Source organism: Gavia stellata, chromosome 2, assembly GCF_030936135.1.
Source record: "Gavia stellata isolate bGavSte3 chromosome 2, bGavSte3.hap2, whole genome shotgun sequence".
Lineage (NCBI taxonomy): Eukaryota > Metazoa > Chordata > Aves > Gaviiformes > Gaviidae > Gavia > Gavia stellata.
In genome coordinates this window covers 8,924,783-8,945,206 of record NC_082595.1, presented here as the reverse complement: position 1 = coordinate 8,945,206, position 20,424 = coordinate 8,924,783, and the positions used below count along the sequence as shown (strand labels likewise).

Below are 20,424 nucleotides of genomic sequence, written 5' to 3'. Positions count from 1 at the left end.
TAAAAATTAGTATTCTGCCTTTAGTGATGTGCATCTATTAGAAATTGCTTGTCAGCATATAGATTTATAAACACAGTATACATTTTACAGTACATTTTGAATTGGGGACTGTCACTGTGTATCCTATGTGTGAAAATATATAGGATATATACACATGTACATGATTACAGAAAAAATAATTTCCCATGAATATTTACACCATGTTTCCTACCCCATTCAGCCAACATCTTGGTACTGAGGCAGTTTGTACAGCAGTTCTCTGTCCGATGATAAGAATACAAAGCTATATATCCTTACATACTAATGTGCACTTTTTCATATACAATTTTTTATTGTCTTCTCTCCTATTCAACACTTTAATATTTTACAAACACACATTTCATTATCGTAGTTTAATAATTAAAACCAGAACTGGTGTCATGCCCAATTAATGTGCCCTGGTAGCATGCCCATTAGTTTTTCCATTAGTGAATTCAACAATACTAATGGGATTACTAGCATGGGATGCTAATTGGGCGTGACATAAGAAACTGGCTTACTTCTTAGCATACCCTTGCTAATGATGAAATTAATGAGCATTTTATTAAATGCTGTCTCATCAAAGTGTACTTAGTTAGCGTTAAAATTGTTACAAACGATGCTGCATTCTAAAGATCAGGTGCCTGAATAAGTGGTTCTTCATATTATGTTTGGCAACAGTCTAGAGCATTAACAGTTTTATATATCAGAAACCGCATTTATTTGTAACCAATTCAATCTGAGACCACACAACCGTATGTGCTAACCTGTGTTTAACTTTGGGGGGGGGGGGCGGGGGGGGGGCAGGAAAGATGGTGTTCAGGGTTCGGCATGCACTGCATTGGAGGCCTCTGTATGACATTTTATCCAGAACTACTCGAGTGACTCTGTGATCATATTCAAATATCCTGTTGTGAAATGGCTTGTTATGCATTTTGGAAATCACACGTAGGGAAACAAATCTGGATTAGTTTGCTGAACCATACAATAAGTCTAAATTTTTAGCAGCTCTCAGTAATAACTAAGTAAATATGAATCTCCGTGGCTCTTCATGCTGATGATTACACTGATGAAAATATGTAGAAACATCACAAATATGGATCCTCAAAGATACTCTCTAGGTGCCAAAGTCTGAATGTAACTACACTTCTCCCAGTCAAGTTCTTTCAACGCCCAAACTCCTACAACTGAGAAGATGAACAAGTACTGAAGTTTTGCCAATGACAAGCAGCAAGATATAGTCAGAATTCATAGCTAGGTGTTCTCCATCTTCCTTTTTTTGGGAGTAACAGTTCACCCTCAGACTGTGCCTACTACTTCGGCCTCTGCACAAACCACAGGCAACAAGAAAAGTATCAAGTGTTCCTCCTTTTTCTGTAAAGTTTAGCAAATGGATCATCTTTTAAAATGGAAGAGCTGGATTCAGTTCCCTCCATCTTGTGAAAAGAATCCCCATACTCTATCCCCAGAAGACTGTCCTAATCACTAAGTAAAATGGTGCTCCAGATTGGTCTTAAATTTCCACTGTAAGTGATTTCACTTTGTCTAAAATATTCAGTGCTTCCCTGGGAAAAAGATAGAACAAATGACCTGTAGCCACTGAAATAACTATAAATTTAGCTAGAGCTCATTGTGTAGTTCAGGGGTGGATTTAAAGGCATTGTGATGAGAAGAAACTCCATGGACAGCTGAAGGTTTGCAGACACACTGAGTTTGGAGGAAGGTCTATGGAACAATTTGATTATGCAGACAAGACTGAGGAAGACATCTTTTAGTTAAAAAACCTCATGCTTCCTGGACCATGAGTAGAAACTTGCAAAGAATGACAGTAAAACAATAAGGAAGGAAAAACGAGGAGCTAGACAACACAAAAGGGAGACAAAAGAGATCATCAGAAAACAGCTAGATGAATGGTGATGTACATAAAGTTGAGAGAAGTATGAATGGACAGGAAGAAAAGGATTTGCAATTAACACCAAGAGAATGAAGAAGTTAGGATGCTGGACTCCCCACTAAGACAACTTGGCAGGACTATCCCCAGAGCAAATACAACAAAGAGAAAACATGCTGCTTATCGTGAGCAAAGATACATACCAGAATCCTGAAAGAGACTAAGGGTAAAAATAATTAACCTGTGACAGAACACAGCTGGAAGGGAGCACAGACTATTACACCACACTGCTCTAGATAAAAAGCAGCAGACACACAATTGTCATCAAAAAGAATTTTTGCAGTGTTTAAGAGAAGAGCACAGAGGCAGGGCCATAAATGCTTATCATATATGCCCTGACCATAATTAGAGAAAACAATGCATATAACCTGGTTAAGAAACTACATGATGTCAATAAGAAGTAATTAAAGCATTTGCACACTAATGCAAACTGTGATGCACAAGTAAGAATTGCCACTAAAGAACATGATACCTGACGTTACAGGATAGGAATAGCAAATAATGGCAAAAAAGAAAAAAAAAAACTACGTAGAAAACAGAAACAAAGGTAAAGATAATAAGGTAGCACAGCATATTAAGGATACAGAAGACTGAAAAATTTTTTATAACTGAATTTTCACAGGTAAAAGTTTTAGAAAAAGATACTAAAAGTATCACATTGATGTCGGCCACAGTACCCTACTTCTGAATCTGAGAAGGCACAGGAATCTCTTCCACATTGTTAATGAGAAGTTAGAAAACATTAGCTTTCAAGATATATCTATAGTAAATCAAATGTTAAGACCTACACTATTCCTGAATGCTTTGAATGAATGATTTTATATTTTTTTTCTACAAACAGTCACTGAACGAGCAATATAGGCTATTTCAGAGGAGGGAACAATATGGAAGCGATGGTCATAAAAAACAGCATGGGACAGAGTTGTCCCAAGCTGATTCAAATGAAACACAAAGATAAACAAAGATAAACTCATAAAAAAGTAATTTGTTAAAATTCAAGATAGTAACTGTTGAAAATATTGCTGCACTGAGAAAGAATCTCTAGGGACTGAATATGGACAAGACCTGCATTTTTTACAGTTGAAAGATGGGGAAAAAAGGGATAAAAAGAAGAAAAGAAAACGAAAAGCCCCAAACCAGTCACTCTCCCACCTGTCCCCCTTCCTTCCCATCCTCCAAATACCGTGAATCCAAACAAATACAACATCTTCTAGGGGAAGAGTCCAACCTAGCTGATATAAAACTATTTCAAAAGGTGCAAATCTGGAAGGAGGGCTAGGAATACTATTTGAAGCACTAAATTACCAGTTGAAAGATATCCACACCCATTAAAACAAACAACCAAAAAACCAAAAAAAAAAAAATCAAACTATTACACCTAGAAAGATCTTGCAAAGGGAATAAAAATTCCTGTTCAGTTAAGTGACGGTATAAGTGTAAAAGAGATAAAACAGAACTAGTACCTATTAAAATGTGGATGAGGGCAACATTAACAACAATGTTAAGCACAGCCCCAAAAATTGAAGTACACGCTGATTCAGTCTGCAGCAAGGAAAAGACGACAAAGCCTGTGTATAAATGCAGTGAAAATAATAGAAAGTCATATCTTTGGGACGGAAGCAGATTTAACGGTTTCTAGCATGGGGTTCGCATACATGCTAGCCTCCGTGTAGCAGCATGCCTACTTTACAGATTCTCCAGAGCTGAGGAGGAGCTTCACTGCTGCACAACACCTCTGCACGTTCATGGGGCACCAGTGCCTGGACTATGGCAGAGCTCAGGAAGCAAAGGTTAACAGTGGATCGTCAAATCTCTAAATCCCCACCATCTCATACCATTAAGCATTTCTGCTCAACCACCCTGAGCAGTAGATACAATGCCAATCACATAATTAGACACCGAGGCGTGACGGGAAGATAGGGCTGATACAGCGACCAGGCCTTCCAACGACACAGAGGCAGCAGTAACCTTATGAAAAGGATGCACATATATGGATACATATGATACCACATTCTGCTAATATAATTAGAAAATCTGATAATTACTTTCAATTTCTTGTATACTTATAAATTATAAGTGAGTCTGTAAAGCTTTTTTATTCCATGAGGAGACCCAATTTTTGGGTGCAAAGAAAACAGAAAATACCCAAACAGAAATGCAAAGAATGTGGCTTTATTTTTAATTTTGTGGAATTTATTTGATATTATTTCCCTCATTATTTATCTTTGCTATGGTCATTATTATTAGAAGTGAGAGACTACTTTCATCACATTAATGGCAACATGCTGATTTCAGTAGGAAAAGAAAAAGTCTCAAGATGGGAGGCTTAAAAATAATTGACTAAAAAAATATATAACCTTTATTTGCTAATTCAAAAACTAGTTCTGCCCACCTTTGATATCTTGGTACTTTAACTGTAGTGGTGATTGGTGGTACTGACAAAAAAACCCAACCCATAAAAATGCAAAAATAAAGTCATGAATTGTGGCAAACATAACAAAAAATGAGCAAAGCTTTAGTGTTTCAGTGTTTCTCTCCCCAAAATGTCCAGTTACCTAAGGGTTATGAAGACGCAGTTAACTTGTATCAATTAAAGAATAATTTAAAAAAAAGGATAAGTATGTAAAGAAGTACTGAAAGAAATAGTATAAGATATTGTTATAGGATCCTGTTTTTTGTTATACCTGTGGATCAAAAAGAAAGTAAGGACGCCCACTCCTCAGTTGAAGTGCAATGTATTCCTCTTGATTCCCAGGTGATGCAGAGAAAAAAATCAAACCATCGGGTTCCTGGGTTCTAAATTTCACTTTAATACCTGGTTAGAAAAAGCAAGCAGATGGTTAATGCCAAAAATGGTTCTTACACATTCTAGCAGTGTAATTAAAAACAAAAAGTTGTTTTTAAAACAGCAATAAAATGGCAAACCAAAATCATGGAAGTTTGTTCATCTAAAACCCCTGCCAGTCATTGCAGGAGAAATTTTACTAATCCAGACTGAACCAGCCTTTGAGAGAAATGTTTGTGATTTCAGAGCCCTTACTCATCTGCCAAAAAAGATATGCAATTGTGACTTACGCTGTTCAGTTACTTCTTTCTTAAAAAAATGTAATTCAAATATTAGCATACAATTCTAATAGTTGATATTTTACATGTGGATTTTCACTTGTCCCTTCACATTTCTCTTCGTAAAGTAGAAATGAGGTTCCTGCATGGAAGGATTTCTATGAAGAATAGTGGGGGTTTGGTTCCAAAAGATAGATAAATACACACAAACTCACGTATTTATATGTATATTTTTATATATATTCTTTTATAAATGCATATATCTAAGTGCACAAAGAACATCTGAAAAAGAACAAGTTTTAACAAAGATTGGATATATCCCAAGGAATAACTGATGAAAGAACTTTCCAGGTTATTATCGATAGTCCTCCATTTGGCTTCTGATAAAATATTGTCTCAGCACATGAAATGTCATTCAAATGACATACAAGAAAAAATCTGGGTTTTTACATGACTTTTTACCACAAATAAAATTACCAAAACAACAAGCTAATTAAACAGCTTGTAAATATTGGAATATTGTTGTCCGTGGCATAAACTTACTCAGTAACTATCTAAGGACACATTAATGAAACAATTCATAAATTATGTATCCAGTTTTGAGAAGTATGATTATGAATAAACAAGTTTTGGTTAACCACCAATCTTTTATGACTATAATGCCTTTCTTTTAAGCTATCTCCTGGAACATCATCTTACATAAACAAATAAGAAAATTACAAAACCATATGCCCAATTTGGCCCAACGTTTTTAATGTGCAAATCCAGATATCACAGGCTGAGTCTATGGTGGAGCCATGCCTTTACTGTACTGATTTTTTTGCAAAGGGAAATGAAAAGGCAGCGATAGCAACATCTACCTATACTCTACACTTCCATGACATTTCTGCATAAAATGCTTTTTACAGAACAAGGTAATTTATTGGATTTTACCCAACTCCATAAAACTATTCAGTCTTTTCACATGCATTTTCACTATCTTATGTCAGGCAGAAAACAATAGATGACTAAAGTTTTACTTGTAGACAGCATCCGTATTTAAAAAAATTAAAGGATTATAATTCTGATGCACATTCATACTAGATCATGCTTGTTAATTACCTATACCCATAAGAAATATCCTTTGATGGCATTTCCTAATTGCATAAATGTTTTCATGCAAATCACATGATGCACTCACAGATATGAAACATTCTCCAGGCAATGAAAATCAGTCACACTATTTAAAATACCTGCAAAAAGCAGTTGTACACAAGTAACGTCCATCAAGTAAAAAACTCAGTAAGTAGTGTCCACACACTTAAGGAAAAGCATAGCTTTGCCTGGCTCAGAAATAACTACTATTGCTGTACTTTGAGGTTCCAGGTATTTCCAGCTGCAGTATCTATCTGCTGGAGAGGGTGAGACTGAGGGCCTCTAATCCCAGCACTGGAGAGCACAGTTAATTTAACAAGCTGCCAGTATTTTTATCAAGCTGCCAAAAGACATTTCTGAACACCACAGAATCCCTCCTCACACCTAATTCAGAAGGACAAATACAAACAAAATAATTGAGTTTCTTCAAAAACACCATTATTTTAGAGTGTTATGTTAGAAAATATGAAATAAATGGTTTATGATGGTAATATTGCAGTAATTCCAGAAGTTTTCAAACATTATGCAGGAGCTTGCTTTCTTCTTTGGATATTGAAGAGGCTCACAAACCTTAATTCCTGTGGGTAGAGCTGCCATAGCTTTATATGAACTATTGGTGAATGGGAACCATCCAGTCATAGCCCATACAGCAAATTATTCTAAATTCATTTGTCACCTATTACATCATGCAGAAAAGGACTCTGCCCCTTTTAAGTTCAGGTATCTTTGGAGTTTCTTATGAAATAAGGAAGTTCACACAAGTTAGCTCTAAATAAGTATTTTCATACCTCAATATTAATATTTTCTTGTATTTCTAGAAGTGAGTGCAATGGAGAAACCAAATATCAAGCAAACTTCTGACCCGTAGATAATATTTTCACTGGAAAATAAAAACTTGTGAAATTAATATTTTTCACAGGAACAGACTTATTAAAAACAGAAAAAGTCAGAAAAGATTTCTCAAGACCAGGTTTGACCTCATGGTCAAAACAAAAGGTAGCCAGAAATCCCATTCAGCAGCTGGATGTATGTCATTTTTCTGCCATATTGACACTGAGCACTGAAAATGTATCCTACTTAACCTGAACACAGAAAAAACTTTCCTTTGAAAATCTGAAAAGTTTAAAAGTTTCACAGGACTTGAAAACCACATTGGATCACAAGAAAAACTTTCCTTTTTTTTTTTTTTTGTGGTGGGCAGGTGGGGGAGATATTGCAAGAAAGTTTCTGGAAGACTTGTGTCTACAATTTCAGTATGCATGTCTAAAACCTTAACTTCAATGTTAAATATAACAGATAAATAGAAACATAGATAAAATAATGACATTACAACTACTTCCGTAATTTCTCTGTAATTTGTCATATACAGAAACTGCATCTCAACCACACTACTGAGGCTACTAAATCTTGGATGGAAAATATGACCATCTGTGTGGCATAGTATGAATGTACTTTTAATCAACTGAATCTTGAATTGCAGCTGAAGAATTCACCAAACAGGCCTGTTTATGTGACAAAAATGATTGGTCCACAAGGAGTTGTTATCATTTCTGGGGTAAAAAACAACAGGAAATTCTACTACAAATTAAACATTATGTATGTCATTCAAATAAAATCTTTAATTCCATTTCAAATGATAGCTGCAATTGGAGAAGCCATCAGAATTCCTTTAATTATAAATAAAGAAATTTATTTAACTTCTGTAATTGAATTTCTTTAATTATAATGGCATTGTACAAAACATGATACAAGCATTGCACACAGTGAACTTAAAAGACGGAAGAAGAAAACACAGTAATAAAAGGACAAGTAGAATAAATTACTAATATTATTATTCATGTTTTAAAGTATGCCAAAGGGTGTTAGGGCAGACTCTACCTTTCTATAAGGTTCTACATAGCTTCAACTTATGCAATAGTGGATTGTGATTAGATTTTTATCCTAGTTTCATAGATGGCACATCCAGGTTAGTAAGCAAACGAGGATGTGACCGACCAATGCGGGCATTTTAAAGGCATTAAACTTAGTAGCAATATCAGCAAGCTAGCCTGTGAGTGCACACAGTCTTGAGAGTTCCTTTTAGTAACAGGCTGATATTAAAATGAGAAAGTATACTATTACAGTAATGTCAGATGAGTCAGAACCCAGCTTTTTGTCTAATACAGAAAATGCATATGAAACGATTTTTATATCCCCTCTTTGCCTCCCTCACGTAGGGTTTGCAAGTCTGAAAATTTCAGCAACATTTCAGATTCAGACTCAGATTCACATCTGGATTCAGATTCTTCTGCTGCAATTCAACATAGCTTGCAAGATCCGAACACATTTCAAAAATGTATAAGAAAATAAATCTTTCAAAAAAAGTAAGAAGGGAGACTTCACAAAAATGGATCAGTATTTAAAACATTTTCATATAATGAACAGTGGAATGAGACGAAAAGAAGGAGCTCAGTGGACACTTTTTTCCTGGACATACTCATGAAGATCCTCTACTGAATACAAGGAGTTCTTCACACTATGCGATGGCCTATACCTTTCCAGATTTTATTGAGAAGAAGCTGGAAAGTATTCTTTCCAAATATGTCCAACATCTTTTGTTGTCTTTAGTACAGGATCAGGCTCCATATTTTACTGTTACCTTAATGTGTTTGAAAATATTTTTGAAGTTCATCATCACAGTGAGCTGAGTTAGTAATTCCATCAATCAAGTAATGTTGTCCATTTTTAAGTTGTTTTGGTTTTTTAGTAGAAATTTAAAATATATACTTAAAAGTCATATACGTATGTACATATACACATGTGCACACACATATATATGTACACACAAATGCAAAGAAAATTTTTCTCAAACTTTTTCCAAGCTGTAACTGGAGTGTCCAATTGCAGGTCAGCAGCCCCTTTTCTTTTGTGACGATAGGTAAAACCAAGAGAAGCTGAAAAATCCATTGTTTTTAAAATCAGTCTGTGCAAACCCCCCATATTTTGAAGAAGTCTAAGTTGATTTAGAATGACGCAATTTGAAGACTTTTTTTAATGTACTCTTAATACCTCCAACTGCCAAAAAGCTAAGTCAAAATAAAAGGTCGAACAAGCATAAATACGTAATATGATGAATGAATGAAAGTGGCAAATAAGTAACACTTCTTGTGGAAATTGACTGTCAGGCAAAACTCCAAATCCTCTTGATGAGAACTGAGTATTTCTTTTACACCAAAAAGACTAATTTGATACCTGTTTTTTCTTATTTTGCTCGCTACCCCATTATACCCACTACTGGTAAAACAAACAGGACATTTTAGCTTTAATCTTCTTACTACATAACCCAAATAACTTCAGTCATGTTTGCATTAATGCTGCATTAATCATGTTGTTGCGTATTAATGAGTTTTCAGGCTATGCTAATTACTGTCATAGATTCTGCAGCAGCCCATTAAATATACAAATTACAGAATTAAAGAGCCAGAGCTCTTCATGATTAATCTTTAAATGGAGAAAAACTAATGATGTCTGTACAAAGTTTCTCTCCACTTTTGGCTGACTGAGCCCAATGAACAATCAATTAAAGTATTTGAAGAATAAGAATATTGCACACACTAAAAGATTTGTTATGCTGTTATTCTATGCAGAAGACATACATTTATGAGTTTCTATCAAATGGACTTCTGTAACATATTCCAGTCTTTAAGGTCTCCCAAAGTGTTGCACAGGGGTAAAAGCTATAAGGATATTCCAATTCATTATTGCATACTCATAGGAAACTGCTGGTTCCATATGAATATAGTAAATCAATCTTCTCTTTTTAGCAAGGACACAAGTCCTGCTACTCCCTAGTAAGAAAGATTTACAGCAAACCTTGGTGAAAAGAAAGCTAAGATAAGTTTAAAGTCCTTTGATAAGATTTGATGTATTAGTAGCACTTTATCCCCTCACTTACAGAATGATGCTTTTTCAGGAATAGTGTAATATGTAGTGGTTAAATCAAGAGATTCAAAATTAGGAGACCTTGAGTCCGTACTCAGCCAATGACTGAGGTATGTCACCCAAGAGCCATCATTTACACTCCCTGCCTCCATACTCCTTCCTGAAGAATGCTGGCCAATCTCTCTTGTGTAAGGTTCTGTAATGTTGGAAAAATTCATTACTGTTTTGTTCTCCATAGCCTTAAATATATATAAAAACAGCAAAATGCCCAATGCTTTCAGAAAAATTACCTAGACACTAGGTATTTACTGACATTTGAGAAACACTAATATATCCAAAAAAGGGTATTAGTCTAACCTTTTGCAAATACTGCATATTATGCAGAACACCACAAGACTTCCCTAAAGAGTAGATTCTCAGTCCATATTAATATTACTCTGGACATCAGTAGCTGCAGTTTTGAATTAATCAGGCCACTCCATACCTGTCCAATCAGTTCTTTATACCATGGAAAAAAAAAACAAACATACTTTATACATTAAAGATTTTATATTTATACAAAGTAGTTCTTTAAAAAAAAAAAACCTTCTCAGAGCAAGATTGATCATGGCATGAGAATATTCTCATATGAAGATAAAGTGAAAAAGACTGGATTGCAGCACTTAGTGCACAAGGAAGAAGACATAATACAAGCATATGAGATTGTCTAGGAAAGGCAGATAGGGAGCACACTCAACACACAAACAAGACAGCGTTCAAGGAAAGTAAAAGGGAAGAAGTTCAAAGCAAAGATGTACCTTATCACAGGCACTTTACAACTTCCCAGTGAAAAGAGAAATGTCATTACAACAATCTGGAAAATACTGACCCAAGAAGTATCTGAGAATTTAGCAAGACCCAAAAGGAAGTGGATGGTCTGACTACCCAGTTTTATCTAAATAAATAAATGAAGACCTCAGAAAAACGTATATGAGAGATCAGGGTGAAACCTGATATGGAGATACAGATAATACCATCATCTGTTAGTGTTCCTCTGCCATTAGAGTCAACATCCAGTTGTTTACACAGAGGTTTTAAGCAATACAATCATTAAATAAACTAGTGTCCTGACTCAAATTAATTCATTACGCAAGCCTAGGAACACAATTCATAACTGTCTTCTGCTTGTGCACATTAGCACATACAACATGCATACATCCAACCAGCATTATTTTTTCAGAGCATAGCTACCAGAGTAGCTATGTAATCATGAAAGTCTAGCAGTCAAGTCCTGCTTGGGGTAAGGATCAGCTGCAAGTTTGTTCCTGTGTTGCTTTTAATATTGAAGTGAAATATGAACAAAGAGGAAACATCAGCCTAATAATCACCTAATGCTTTCCTTGCTGTTATGGTTCAGCTTGAACAAAATTTGAGAAAATTTTACTCCAGTGTGGCCTCTCTCAAATAATACCCGCAATCTTTATTTTTATTTATTTATCTTTACGTAGGCTGGTAAGAAGTTCAACAGGCTCTGATTTTGTTAGAAAAGGAAGAAAATAAGTTCTAGGAGCAAGAATCCTTTCTGAGCAATTTCATAAATTCAAACTATGATATTTAAAGTATGGAAACAGAGGCAAGGATTCATCCTCATTTCAGGATAAATTCTTTAGAGAAAGAACTGTATTCTGTTACCCGTATGTGAATTAGTGCATAAAAAAGGTCATCTTATGCAACAAGGGTAAGGTGGGAGAGGCTTCTAGGTGGTAATGCAATGCAAATCATAATTACTAGAAATATGATGACAAGAAGAATCACTTCAAAGATTTACAACAGTGCAATCTATAAAAGGTCAACATCACAGAGAAATCAGAAATGAGCTGGAGGTCAGTAGTTGTAAATAGCACTTCAATTATCAGCCTTTAGTATTTCCAGCAGTAGTACAAATGTAACACTGCACAGAGAGTAATTTAACTGATCAAGGGAAAAGAGTATGACTAGAACTGAGTAAAATGCAAATGCATCAAAATTAAAGTCAGTGTAATGATCTGAAACACAGCAAATTTAGACAACAGTGCACTAGCCAAGGCAGAATCCCATCACACAGCACCGCAGAAGCTGGAAGCACAATAAGGTGGAAATCCTGCAGCAAGTGAAGATTATTGATTAGACAATGTACATACGGAACAGAAGAATAACTCAAATAAGCTAATGAGTGTCTTAAGGAATACTACAGGACAAAAATGGAAATGTAACAAGAAGGGGGAAAAAAAACCCTTTTAGACAGAAATACAACACCACAGAGCAAACACTCAGCAAAAAGCATAGTTTCAAGTTACAAACTCAGCAACAAATGCTACTCATGGTAGAACTGCAAAAAAGCTAACAACATATACAAGTTAATGCAGAGTTTTAATGTAGACCAATAAACAATGACAAAACTACCAAATTAAGAGCTGAAAAGAATATGTAATGTTTTAATCTAGTAATACTTGTGACAGTATTTCCCCTGACTATTATTCACATAATGACCTTTTGCAGAGGAAGCCTAAAACTGGTTTTATTTGCAGGAATTAAGTTCACAAAAGGGTTTCGATGCAATGATCAGATGCAAGTTTTATATATAGATAGCAAACTCACTTTTCCTCACATTTACAGGAGAGCGTGCTAGATATAGCATGACATACCTGGTGACAGTGAACAATTATTTCCTCAACCTCTATCAGTTTAGGTGGTTGTAAAGGTTCACGCATTGCCTTCTAAGATATTTGCCACCTAATGGAACTGTGCCTTGAAAGCACAGCAGGTCCTGCTTTGAAAGAGTTAATAATAGTCCATTACACTTTGTTCTGTTGCCCATGTGCCTCTGTACCTAGGAACTGCACACTCTGTAAATTAAGTGTTTTATGGGGTTTGGCATGAAATGTTCACTGAAAACATATCCAAACACTCTGTAGTACTTACCTGGAATATTTTACTTAGAATATGATCCACAGCTACCAAAACACTGTCTTCAACACCTCAAGTTCAGTTTCAGTGAAAGCATCACCCTTACAGATCAGGACAGAGTGGAAATAGAAAAGTTCAATCCAAACTCTCTTGCACTGGACATGTAGGGTTAGCTGTAACCCTGAAAGATGGCCTTGGCCCTGCTGTCTTTAAATGGCCATGTGATTAGAGGCATGAAAGTCAACAGGATAAAGCTAACATGCTGGCTCTGTTACTGTAAAAGTAAACTACTATGCACAATCTACAATATGCAGAGGCAAGTCTGTGTGGGAAGTTAAGAAATCTAGCAATTTTCCCTTAGAAATTACTTTAGCATATGTACGACCCCTGCTTACTCTGACTAATGTTTCCAAATGCACAGAAAGAAGAATTTATCATGCATACAGCAGTCACAGTCCCTGGACTGCTTTTGAAATCAGAACTGGGGAGGGAGGGGAGAACCACCTGTAGCACTCGTTCAGCTGCTGTTATGTCCTTTCATGGTGTCTCACCCTAAGTACATGGCCCAATAAAGAAACAGGGGATTTCATGTTATTCATCATACATTAAGGTCGTGTTCACCAAATTCTCCAACCTTCTCTGCTCTGCCCAGCTTCTGTAAAGAATGTGCCACAGAAAACATGACCCAGCGCAGTAAGCCAGCTGCAGAGGTTTCATCATCAACTTGTAGTCTGGCTTATTCCCAAAAATTAAACCCCTGCACTCACTCTAAGAGTTAAGCACATACATAAGCATAAAACAAAACTAGCATGGTAATGAAAGAGCATTTACTGATTATCAGCTGAATAATCACACACTATGAAATACTTTCAGAGTGATAAATACAACTCAAACCCTTCCCCTCCTCTGTTTTTTAGGAAAGCAATACAGTGGTATGCAGTGGATGTAGAAAAACTCCTGTACTACATCCAGTAATACAGCTAATGTGATAAATACATCTCGCAGGGGATAGATACAGCCAGATATTATGCTAAAACCTGTGTGCAGTCACCTACCTGGGCAATGGGGATGGTATGTTATTGTGCTGGCAGTAGAGGAACACAGAGGTAATGTCTTCCTCCTACCCAGGTGGGCTAGCTGCTCCTCAGCTGAGGATTTGAGCTGAGATTTTTCACTGTGTGTCAGGATGCAGATGAAAAAGTAATAAGCCAAGTGATACACAAAGCAGCACCAGCAGTGATATCTGTTGGTGTTTCAGTGCGTTTGCATGTATGGTAAGGAGTTCATGATTTTCTCATGTGTCTAATCAATACTTGGAGGAAACTTAAGCATATGTCTAAATTCTGAACTACATCCATTGGTGCAATCAGTAGAAAAGGTGATCCAGAGATAAGCATGAAAAAAGACATTTCAATGGTATGAATATCTAGGTAACTCAAGGTGTAAGGGCTTAAATAAAGGGCACAATTTACACAAAGGTTCAGCTTGAGGCAAACGAGAAAGTGAGGAATATAGAAAACTATGACAGGAAATTGATATAGCACATAACATTTACTAAATACTGTCATAATTCTGTTTGCCCAATGTAAGTTAAATTGCAACACTAAACAAGGAATAAATTAAACTGCCAAGGCACAAGGATTAAAAAAATAACTTCCATAAAATTTTCCTTTGCCGCCTTCTATGTATGTGTAGTTGATCCTGTCTTACACTTGGACTGTAAATTCTTCAGGGCAGATGCTGTCAACCTTTTGTTTCTAATACAAGAGAAACATGTAAAGATTTAAAATTCAACCAATTTTATTAATCTAAATAAAACGAGGTAAAGACAATACTAAAAATACTTTCCTTAACAATTTCTTTCACATAACATGATGTCATTTAGCTTGCATATATTGTGATATTTTCAGGCAGTTATTGATTGATCCTATGTCATCTTTTCAGAATTTTAATTCCTTATGGGTTTCTTGAATTAAAGACCACTTTGCTGCAGCCTGCCCCTGTGTTGATTTTCACATTATTGCTTAAAACATGAGTGATTTCAGAATACATGACTGACTAATGCTGAATGATGGTAATAAGGAAATTTCTCCTCTGCCGCAAAATTCACTGATAATTTTTTCTTTCTTCTCCCTCTCCCTTTCTCTCAAAGTATGAGACTTTCTGCAACACAGAAAATCATGATTGATTACAATATTATAATAGATTAAATCAAAAAGTGGGTGATTGGACATACAATATTACTAAGAAGTATGAGACTCTATAATCTTTTGTTTCCAGTATGACCATTTTTGTATCTTTACCACTCATAATGCCTCATAGAAAGACACCCAATTCAAAACAACAAAAAAAGCGCAACAATCCTTGCCCACCTGCTGTAACAAGGGCTCCAAGTCACCTTTTTTTCCTGTTCCTTTGTGTTGCCTGAGGATTCAAATGACAGCCAGCTTATTTAACTCCCACTGATTGTTTTAAAGTTTTGCTTGCAATGCTAGGGCAGTGTAAGGGAAAGGGGAAAAAATTACTCTCCTCATCCTTAACAACGCAAAAACCTTATTTGTAGATGCACTTAAAAACACTAAATAAAAAAGCCTCTGCAAAAAAATTAAATCTAAACTGTGTTTTGCTACTAAGAGTGAATTGTGTAATTGTAGCAGCAAGGCATGTCTAGTGTAAAGTGGCATAGCCTTAGAGGAAAGGTGGCCAACAGCTCTTGAACAGTATTTGGCTCTCAGCTACACCAGTGCAGGAATGCTGCCGCTGCATCAAGCTGCTGACAGCAGGGCTTTCAAGCATGAGGACTGCCAGTTAATCCGGATCCCAAACTGCTGTAGAAAGGAAGTATTGGACTATCAAGGCTGATGCCAGAGTACCCTGAAACCTTATACCCAGCTCAGCCCTGTCCCATAGTCAAAGCTCTGGGGAGGGACTGCTTGTGAACTATTGACATATTTCCTCACATAACATGCGGTAGGTATGCTGAGGCTCTGAGGTGTAGGAAGATTTCAGTCGGTGGCTTATAAAGCCAGGAAAATGAGGAATTTCTGTCTTAAAGCAACCTTGAGCACTGGCTATTTCTCAGGCTGGCTGCAGTTGGCGGGCACTTTGCAATTCTGCAGGAGTGCTGCATTGCCCTGATTTCCACCTCTGACATTTCCCTGGCCCTTTCCTGCCTATGTGAAAGGCAGAAGGTCTGGCATAAAACCAATTATACAGTCTTTGCTTCACCCAGGATTCCCATTCAGCTCGTTTTTCCCACTTAGCTCATGCAGCTCAGTAGCATAACGAAGTGTACACAGGAATATCCTATTTTTTTGAAAATTAATGATGCTAACGTGACAATCTAACATGGGTTTGGAATAAGTTGCTCAAATTGGCATATTTCGATCACTGAAGTGGAACAATTTGGGAGAGAAAAATATAAAAGATGGAAGAAATATTAAAGAATCCTAAAGGAGGAAAATAAATGGGAGAAACACCTAAATTTGGAAAGCTAGAGTGCAGAGGCAGTGTCTTTATAATACATTTCATCTTTTAAAAATACTGAACAAAATCTCAAAAACATGCCAATTAAATGTGCAAATTGTTTGTTAAGGAAGTCACTCTGAATAGTACCAAAACTTTCATGGAAGGGATGACTTTCATCCCAAGATAAAACTCTCTCTTTTCCTTCTAAAATGAAGTAAGTCTTCCCAATGCAGACATTTTCAAAAAGACTTATCCCCCACCCCCTGCTTGAATCTTCACAACAAGGTTTCACCCTAGTTCCACAATTCACTTAATTTGTTTCTGGCTCAAGAGATATTACCTGGGATAGTTGTACCTGCCAGTCTAGCCTCCGTTTTGTTCATCCAATTATGAAGGTTGATGGGAACAAAGACTGTAATTTGTGTAAATAGATTCCCCCTCCTCCCTCCCTGCCTCTGCAGCAAGTCACTGAATGACTTGAAAATGCATAAAATAAAATCCCCCAAGGCTAAAACTCCACTATACCAAAGTTCCCACTATTTACTACAGAAGAAAGAGAATGCATTCTCTTAGTGGTGGACCTCTGCTGGCAAAGTTTCATTTTTAGTAAATCAAGAAACTTTTAAAATAAACCAGAATAAAAGACCGCTATTAATTACCAAGCCTGAAAAAAATGGTCTATGTAAAAATTGACACTATTTACGATTTAACCAATTTTTTTCTTTACTCAGGAGAAAATATGAGGACACACTCCATTCTAAGCATCAGTTGTTATAACTCTAACTACCCTAGGATAATAACACTAATCCCAATTTACGTCCGTGTAAGCATGGTCAGAACAAAGAATTTCAAACAGATAGGCTTAGATATGAAGTATCAGGTCAAATTTGGATTATTTCCTCTTTTTTTTCTTTTTTTTTTCTCCCTGAAGTAGATAGTGTGTTCCTTTCTGAACTCCCCAAGAATATCATTCTATACCACACCGAGGACTGCCATCAGTACAAGTAAAAATGACTCTCTGAATATAAGAGTAGAACAGCAATATACTTCTGTAGTTCCCCCCCTTGCTTAGTATAGGGAAATATTTTATGCTACAACTACTTGTTTGTACAACATTGCATAGATTTTATAGGACAGCAGAGAAAGACACCTTAAAAAATATTCAGAAAGCAGAAGGCATGACCCCCAAAAGCCTGTTTTTCCCACAACTAAAACAAAGTAAAGCCTGTTTTTCTAACAAATAAAACAAAGTACTCCATAAGAATATGACCAAAAAAGAAAATCTCTTCTGCAATAACTATAGTAAACACAATATCATTTGCAGAAAGCACTGAAAGAATTTTGAAGTAGACATGTAGACCACTAAAGGAAAAGTGGAGCTGCATAGCAGAAATTTTAGAAATCTTGAGTTATTGCGGCCAACATATTTTCAGGGAATAGCCTTGTTTCATAATCTAAATCATAATCAGAACCACAGAGAGCAAATAATCACTTCTTAACAAGATAAAGATAGGACTTTAGCAGCAGCACAGGTAACAAGTTACTTTAATACATAAGATAGTGCATAACTATAGAATACTTTATAAATAATGTTCAATGTTTAAAATCAATGCTGTTGCAAATTGGAGCCAATGCAAAGGGGCTAGCACCAGGGTAAGAAGATCCGGTTGATGTGTCTTGGATCTGCTAAAATAAATCCATTTATAGGAGCATTTGCAGGATGACTAAGTTAAAAGAGCACTGCAACAGTCAGGCCTGGCTAAGGGAACGCCTCCTCCTACTGTCAATATTTCAAACTGATAAAGAGCTGACCAAGTGCAATCAGCGCTGTGATGAATAAAAGAAAGCTTGGGACCATTAACATTAATGGGGCTTGTATGGCTAAATGCTCATATATCGTACTGAAAATTTACCCGAAGGACCAAAAGATTTTTTTTTTTTTGCTTATGCTTCCCCTTTTCCCTGCACAGTGTATATGATCAGTTTAAAAACATTTGCAATGTAATATAAACATCTAAAATAACTTCACGTGATTAATATCCCATGAGTCTCTGGGAAAAAAAAAAAAAAGAAAAAAAGAATTACAGAGCTCACTCTGGCTACCTGGAAGACTTGAGAAAATAGTTTTATAAACACAGATAAAATTGGCTGATCTAATATCTTCAGGCAGAGTGCCTTAGCCCTGGGGCACAATGACAAAGACTCTAGCACCTGCCATCTACAATGCGTTTTAGAGAATGATTAATAAACTGGGACTCTACGAGAGCTGGATGAACTTTTGTGGGAAGACAGAAATTCAGACCAGCAAGTATAGTCCTAAGAGCATATATATCCAGTGTATGACCTGGTTCAATAGTTTTAATTTGAAACGTGGCAGCCTGTTTTTCTTATCATCAATATTAAATACGTATCATATACTCAGCGCTGCACCAAAATCAGAAGATGACACAGCTTTTATCTCAGGCCCCTCCTGCAATCTATCAAACACCACATGGTACAATGCAGGGCCAAGGGAGCGGGTTTGGGGTGGTTCAGGAGAATATGTTGCTTCATATTGCCGTACATCTATAGCATAATCGGGTGAAATGAATTAGTATGTTGCCTGTATAGCTATTTAATACAAAAATTTTTAAGAAAGAATCAGATGCAATGTTTGCAGCTGTGTGAAACACCAGTGCAAAGTTATTGCTGTAAGGAAAATATTTAAAGCTTTTATATATTGTTTTTTAGCTTAGGCAGAGTACTCCCACAGAAGGTGGAATAGTATAGGGAGAAGATGTTGAGCAGGACAAAAAATTCTCCTGATGGGGAAAGAGACCTCTGTCTGGCAGGTTCCCCAGACAGAGAGGAAAAAAAAACACCTTAGTAGCAGCACAGAAGACAAGTAAATGTCCTTTATGACTTCAAGGCTTATTGCAGTTCCAAGGAATTTAATATTTTTTTCCAAAGAGAGAACAATATATAATTTTACCCAATATAAGATTACCTGTCCTACTGTTGAGTCATTTTTATTTTTATTTCATAGCCATGCGGGCAGACAGGGATTCTGTTTACTTTAGTATGTACATTATTTTAAAATCAAATGCTATATTGGAATACATTCCTACTACAGGTATCTAGAGCTAAAAAGATTCAACACATGCATATATCTGTCACTCCACTCTGAACTCCCGCAGTCCTAAAATGGGATAATGATAAAGCTTAAGGTAAAACTTTCAAGCCTACCGATCAGTTCCAGCCTTTACATACCATCTCATTTAGCCTTTGACCAAGAGACTGAAAAAAAAAGTGTGCGCGACTGAACAACAAGGCTGGGATTAAGCTAACTGCAGTACTGTGTGCTTGCACAACTAAACCTATTAGCAATATGAAACAAGATAAAAATCTAGAATGCTGACAGAAGAATACTGAAATTACAAACAAAGAATGGCTTCTAAACTCAAAATAGAGCAAATATGAAAGAATAAAATGCCTTATCAATAAACAAACTATTTCAAAATAACCGTTTTGCAGGTCTTACAGGTAATGAAACCACAAAATGTGGAGACTGGAGAGGAACATTGCTGTGCATAATTAGCAGTTGTACTGTATCATCAACTTGTTCATGAACACAGTTCAAAATGCCAAATTCCAGTCATTTCAGCACAGGCCGGCAGAGGCAGCAGCATATAAAAACCTGCCTTCTTCCACCTCTGGCTAGCAAGGAGATTATGTCACAACTTCTCAGGCATGCACCTGGTCATAACAACTCACACCTTCATGACCTTAAAGCAAGGATGAAATGCAACATTTTAACTCACATTAAAAAAAAAAAAATTCAAAAAAATCCAGAATGCAGTCGCTTATTTACACTCTTTGCCACAAGCACATCGTCCCATTTGCTCTGCTCACTACATGGACTCTCCATAGAATATTAGGTCAAATGTAAGGTCCCAGTATTAATC

General features: G+C 36.2%; 1 protein-coding gene across 1 annotated transcript in view; it reads right to left on the bottom strand.

Annotated features, from left to right (window-relative positions):
• Positions 1-20,424, bottom strand: part of USH2A (usherin) — a 388,501-nt gene that overhangs the window by 244,855 nt on the left and 123,222 nt on the right. Inside the window, exon 21 of the mRNA XM_059835821.1 lies at positions 4,654-4,784. Within this exon, the coding sequence (XP_059691804.1) occupies positions 4,654-4,784 (131 nt within the window). The remainder of the gene's footprint in view (positions 1-4,653; positions 4,785-20,424) is intronic.